The sequence below is a fragment of the Nannospalax galili genome, unplaced genomic scaffold (assembly GCF_000622305.1).
Source record: "Nannospalax galili isolate Female #2095 unplaced genomic scaffold, S.galili_v1.0 scaffold768, whole genome shotgun sequence".
Classification (NCBI taxonomy): Eukaryota; Metazoa; Chordata; class Mammalia; order Rodentia; family Spalacidae; genus Nannospalax; species Nannospalax galili.
Window position 1 is genome coordinate 4476455 of NW_008360317.1, and position 6832 is coordinate 4483286.

The following is a 6832-nucleotide window of genomic DNA, read 5'->3' on the forward strand; positions in this document are numbered from 1 at the left end:
CACACACAAACCACACTACTGCACACACATGCAGTATACACACGTGTGTGCACACACATGTATGCACACATGTGGGCACACACCTCTCGAAGAAAACACACATATGTAAACACTGCATAAGCATTTGCCAAAGCAGAGGATCCCCACATTGCCAGAGATGGGGAAAGGTAATTATAAAAGGACAAATCACTTTGTTTAAAACTGGCCTCAGGGGCTGGAGAGATGGCTCATCTTGCAGAAGACCCAGGTTCGAATCCCAGCACCCACATGGCAACTAACAACTGTCTGTAACTCCAGTTCCAGGGGATCTGACAGTCTCTTCTGTCTTCTGCAGGCATTGCACGAGACAGGTGCACTTACCTACATGCAGGCAATACATGCATACACATGAAATTTAAAAAAAAAAAAAAACTGGCCTCAGGTCACTGTTGTGGCACATACTTACAATCCCAGCACTTGGGAGGGTGAAGTAGGAGTTAGTGAGTTCCAGACCATCCTGGGCTAGTGTGAGACCTTATCTAAAAAGAAAACCAAAATAAATAAATAAAACTTGTATAAAGAATGCATGCATCAAAACCTAAAAGGGACAGACCTTGACAGTGTTGTCAGTTGACATGGAAAATACTTTGTTATCCTCAGAAGATATATGGATGTATATCACAGGAGCTGTGTGGCTTCTCAGCATACCTGTTGGTTTTCTAGAAGGAAAAGAACAGATGAGCACAAAGCCATTCTGCTTGTTATTTCTAAATAAAAATGCAAACTAAACTTGGTCTGGATCTGGCAGTTCTATTTAGCCTGGAGGAGGCTTAAGTTTCCCTCTGAAATTACACAAGTATACCTCTCCCACAATAAAAGGACGGAATCAAATAATAACCAGGTTCAGCAACAGAGCTCAGGGTGAGATGAAGCCTTAGGTTCTGCTTCTCTAGCAGTTAACAATAGCTGTGTAAAAGGAATAGGCAAGGGTGAGCCTGAATGGGGCCGGCATGGATTCAATGACATGCTGGCACTTTCTGCAGGCCTGAGTGAACAGCATTACAATCTGGGCTTTGTAATACAAGGCTATTTTTAAGTGCTCTGAAGGATTTCAGTGCCCTTCTAGGATCTCTAGGTAGGGCGCTCTGGTAGGGTCAAGAGACAGGGAGAAAAGAGGGCTGGCTGAGGTTAAAGGGGAGAGCACATGCCTGTTTTTAACCAAGAATGTAAATGAATTGTTCTCCATTACTAGATCAATGGGAATCTAGTACAACAGAATCAAGGAGAAAATTGGCTTTCATTTTTATTATGTATCTTGCATTGTTCTGAAGGTGGGCCTCTTGTCACCATTATAGATGGGTAATCTGAGGCTGCTATGGTTGGTCAGGGGAACCCTCTGGCTAGGAAGTCACAGAGGCACAATTGGATTCACTGTGTTTGCCTACTGTACCTCATGGTCCTGGCTATCATCTGTATCACTGATGGACACAGGGTCACCTGTGGGTCCCCACAGATGCTAGCAAGGGTAGCCCAGCCAGGAGCCTGGGCACAGCCTCTGTGACTTACTCTCATTCCCACTACTAGAAGAGGAGGATCAATTCTCTACTTCCTCCTCTCCTCCCATCTTCATCACATTTCTGGGAAATGAATCTGCTACAATCCTGACTCTTCCATTACTTCTTTGGACTCCAGTTGCTTCTTTTGTAAGTTGGCTTGATGCAAGGGCCAGAGATGATATATGAGTTGCATATATCAGTACAAAGTTGGTGCTCAATAAAATGGTAGAAGCATTATAATCAAGAATGTAGGTTTGAGGGGATGATTCAATGGATGAAGTATATGCTGTGCAAGCTGCAGGCATGAAGACCACAGTTCAGAACCCACATAAATGCTGGGTGGAAGTGGCAGCCCGCCTGTAATTCCAGAACTTGGAAGACAGAGACAGATTAGCCATATTGGTAAACTCTGGGTTCACTTGAGAGACTATTTCAACGAACAAGGTGGAGAGCAATTGAGGAAGATTCCTAAGTCATCCTCAGGCCTCGATATATATGCCTGTGCATGCACATGCTCTTACACACACATGCATATACCACACACACACACACACACACACACACACACACACACACACACACATGAAAAGAAGAAAAACAAAATGAGTTTTTTAAATGTTCATAGAGCACTTTCTCAAAAAGGCCCATCATGAGAGGTGCAGGCCTGTTCTAAAGAATATGGCAGTCATCTACTGAAAGGATGACAGAAGTGTACCTTTAGTCTCTATGCTCTTTGGTTCTAATCCCAGGCTTTCCACAATATTCTCTAATTTTTAATGTCTTTTACACTTGCCCTCTTATGTCAAGTCTGTTATACCTCAGGGATGGTACAGTCATTAATTCTGTGGGGTTAGCTGCCCCCTTCAGAGAATAGTGTACACTCGGGGGTCACTTGAGTGAGGCACACTAAGTATACATTGATTGCACATCAAAGTCTTCAGTCACCCTGCAGCTTCTCATGGTCCATTGTAAGGAAGATGCCATCAGATGAGAGGAAGTCACTGCAAGTGGGTCAGTGATGCTCCACAGTCTTTGTAGTCATTGTGAGGTGTTTACTTTTGTTTTGAGACATAGTCTCTCTATGTACCTCAAGTTGGCTTTGAACTTAGAGTTCTGCTTCATCTTCCTAAATCATGGCATCACAGGCATTCCCACCACATCCTGCTGGTATTTACATTTCACATGTATTACAATGAAGTTTTAAAAGCTATAAACAGAAATTTCCTGGCTCTTAGTGTGGGCGATTAATTTTGGATGGAGACTTTTTTTTGCGGGGGGGGGACTTTTTGAGACAGGGTCTCCCTGTAGCCCCAGCTGCCCTGGAACTATGTAGACCAGGCTGGCCTTGAACTCACAGAGATCCACCTGCCTCTGCTTCCTGAGTGCTGGGATTAAAGGCGTGTACCACCACGCCTGGCATGGATGGAGACTTTTAAATTATTCTGGTAGGGAATCCCCAGTCTTGTTTTCATTTACTTTGCTGCCTCAATGGCACTCTGGGTAAGAGAAGGACAACTTACCCAGGCAGGTAAGGATTCCAGACTCTAATTATTCGATCCATTCCGCCTGTCAGCAGCAAGTTCTTTCTTTTGCAGAATGAAAACACTTTGACTCCTTTATAGATGCAAAAAATTGTTTGATTACATTCTGCTGGCTTTTGGGGTAAAGCAAGGGCTGCTTGGCCTTTCCTTGTACTGATATCTTTCCCAGCATTCCTTATCTCTTCCAGCTTTTGCTTGACATTTGTTGTTCCCATAGTGCATCCTAAAAAATATTCACAGAAAAACAAGACAGAGTTTCTTAATATGATCAGTCAATTTCCTGACAGCCTGCTGGTTTTTAAAGGTCCCAGATTTATTCTTAGCGATGACAAGTATTTTCTTTCATCCCTAGGGTTTAAACACCAGAGATTCTGAAAATAAAAGTGACATGATTAGGGAAAGACTCCCTACTTCTTTTCTAAAAAGGGGCATTAAGAGACACCTGGGAGGGGAGGGGTAACATGAAGAAGGTGATATCATTTGGAGGAAACTTTTATTGACCAGTGCCATGGCCTCTCCAACAATCCTTCTACTTGAGCCTTACATAAAGTTAGTGATTCAAGCATACCTACCTCTCTATCTTACGGCAAGAAACCTTACGTAGAGAGCATAGAACACTTACCATCGAGAAATACAGAAGCCTCTTTCAATATTACATATGTAATATAAAAAGAGTTTAAATATAGCTACCCTGTAACAGGAGTTCAAAGGCCCTAATAGACACCACAGACTAGAAAATGCAAAGCTCTCTAGTGGTTGACTAGAGAGATTCCAAAGATCCTCAAACAGTACTGGCTATTGCCATTGTACTGTAAGAACCAGACAGTAAGACCCTGTTACTGAAGACATTATACACCTGAACCACAGAACAAATAAGGAGAAATCAAGCTGGTATTGACCTTGAAACTATGTCTCTGCTGGCTAGCTTTCATAGTACTGGAAGGTGCTATGCATGCTACTGACAAAGAAAAGTAATCACCAGCCTTGCTCAGCTGTGATCGCTGCAAGCTACTGGCTTGGCAAGATATGCCCAGTGGTGCAATAGTGGCACAAATATTATGGGAGTAACCAACCACCCTGTAATTGGCTTTAAGTACTGCTTCATAAAAGGGAGTCCGTACCTGACACTATTATCAGGGTGAGAACCTGTGGCTAGACAAATCACAGGTCATAGGGGAGAGCCTACTACTATCATTTTGCTAAACAAAAAATATAAAACTGATTCACAATAACTTATTGCTATACCTATAGGTTGGTACATCTCTCAACTCTCACCAGAGAAGGTTCTTCTTGCAGCAGATGGCAATTAACACAGAGACTGACATATGATCAACATGCAGAGAATAAGAGACTACAGAGTGCTCAACCCTAAGTGGGACACATATTATACCTTCTTTTCCCAAGGCTCAAGGATCATTATGGAAGAGGTAGGTAAAAGATTGTAAGAGCCAGAGGAGGTAGATGAATACAAAGACACTGTGTTGTCTGGACACCACAGGGTAGTTACACATATGAACCCACAGTACTTGCAACAGCAGGCACAAGACTTGTGCAAGCCCAAGCCAGACAGGGGTCCAGCATGGATGGGGGAGGTGGGCAGGAAACCCCAGCCATGGCTGACTATCTATTGATAACTGATGGATGCCGAGAAAGGGAGAATTCTTACTGGTGTGACACCTGGTAGGTTGACCAGGCCCCAGAGCATGAACCCAAACCCAGGAGCACATGGGAGGCATGGAATGGAATTGATAGACCTTTAAAAAACAAAAATTTAAAAATAAATTAAAAACAAAAGGACTGATAAAATGGAGGACATGAAATGGGGGGGAAGGGATTGTGGGGGAGGCTGTCTAAATATGATCTAAATATATTGTATGATTTTGGAATCAATAATAAAAAAGAAAGTTTGAACATAAGTCTACCTGACTCCTATAATGGGGCACAATGAGGTGACCTATCAGCCCTATCAACCAACTAGACAATTGTGTCCTAAAGTTACTTGGATAAATAATTTATCCAAATGATTAGTTGATTTCTGAATTTCCTCAACCATTGATTTCAAAATGGTTGCAACATGCAGAAGCAATCAGTATCCTCCTATAGGTTTCCAACATGATTTTGACCTGAAAATACATGAAGGGGGTCCTTACTACATTCACCAGGACCTTCCTGATCCCCTCCACCTGGCTGCTCCAGGCCACTCACCTCCACCATGTTCAAGTGTCTGAAAGGGCATTGGGGAAAGAAGGTCAAAGGATAATCTTCTCAAATAAGAGTTTCTGTTCATTGTTTGTTACTCCATCGGTGTTGTTTGTGTGCTGTGCCTCTCATCACAAGTTACAAGGCCAACTCTTTCCCAAGAATCAGGAAGAAGAAAGTGCATGCAATTCAGGAAAGTTCCACAAGGTCAAGTACATGCTCACTTTCAAGGGCAGGTGCTTCTACCGGGCAGACCCTGGTCAGGTACAACTCTGCCACAGACCTTCTAATTCTTCCAGAGAAGTGGGAAGTCTCTACTTTCAGTGGAAACCTGCAGCATTTTACATGCTAGCACCCATTTTCTACCATGTTGTGAATACTTGGTTTGTCTGCAGTTACTTTAGCACACTGTTGCCCCTTGGGATCTCTAGCTTGGGGGCACATCTCTGCAGTGGAGTTTAGAGATGTCTGGAAATGGAGAGAGCACCCTGGTTGTTTTTCACTGTCTGAGCTCTGTCCTTTAGCCCTGATGTTCAGAGCACCTGCCGTCCTTCTATGAGCTCCACTAGAGAATGTGGAATCATTTCTGAAAGACTGAGCATAGATTTCCACATTATTCAGGGCTGTCACCCAAGTCTCTAACTACCTTTGGCCAATATATTGACAGTGAAATGAGGTGACAACCCTGTTTTTCTCTCTACAGTGGTAAAGGCCTGCATTGAGGAGAGAAGCTAACCCTGTCCTTCCTTTCCTCCTTTAACCGGAAGTGGGAAGATAAACAGCCTTGAACTTGTAGCTCTTCAGCTGCTAGGCAGAGGGGAGGGAGGGAAAGAGGAGAGTGTGGATAATTACATAAGATCGCAGAACTAGCAGGAGATTCTGGGTGAGCACTTTGTCAAAGACATGCGCACACCTGCCTCAAACAGCAGTTTGACACGTTTACCCTTCTTGTTATGAACAAAGATCTGAAACTTCTAAGCAGGTGTGTCACTTTATTTGATTTTTTTTTTTCCAAGTAAAGGAGCGCAGCCAGTTCATTTGCATGATCTCTAGCAGTTCTTTTCCAATAGAGCCAGACAAGGATACGTGTTTAAGTGGTTGCCATGGAAACCTGAGCACATAGCTCTTCTCCAAGGTCTGCAGGAAGGATGATGAAAAGTTTAAGTAATCACCATGGAAACCCAGAGCAGCTCAATGCCTGGTCAGATCCCTAGCGCATCTGGGACCAGGTCCTGGAGGAAGGTTAATTCTACTCTCCACTGTGGTTCAGCATCAGGCTGATTCGGATGCGTCCACAGTCACAGGTGCACAGCAACCCATAGCCAGGTAACCGTATGCCCCCTTCACTTCTTGGATTCATACTGGATTATGGAGCCTCTCCTTTTCATCCTGCCCAATGTTTTATTCCCTTTTCTCCATTACTTACTCAGTATATCAGGAGCCCAAGGATCTAGGGTCACAAATGGAACCATGGTTTTGTTTGTAGGAGACAAGAAACCTAAGGTCCAGCCTTGCTTTCCCTGTGGCCCTGACCAAGATATGCTTCCCTTTGCATAT

General features: G+C 43.5%; 1 protein-coding gene across 1 annotated transcript in view; it reads right to left on the minus strand.

Moving 5' to 3' along the window:
* The window catches only part of LOC103727256 (WD repeat-containing protein 49-like), a 60327-nt gene extending 57036 nt beyond the window's left edge, over positions 1–3291 (minus strand). The window contains exons 1-2 of the mRNA XM_029559649.1: positions 3056–3291; positions 593–698 (exon numbers count right to left, since the gene is read on the minus strand). Coding sequence (XP_029415509.1) covers positions 593–698; positions 3056–3291 — 342 coding nt within the window. The remainder of the gene's footprint in view (positions 1–592; positions 699–3055) is intronic.
* Between the last annotated feature and the right edge of the window lie 3541 nt (positions 3292–6832).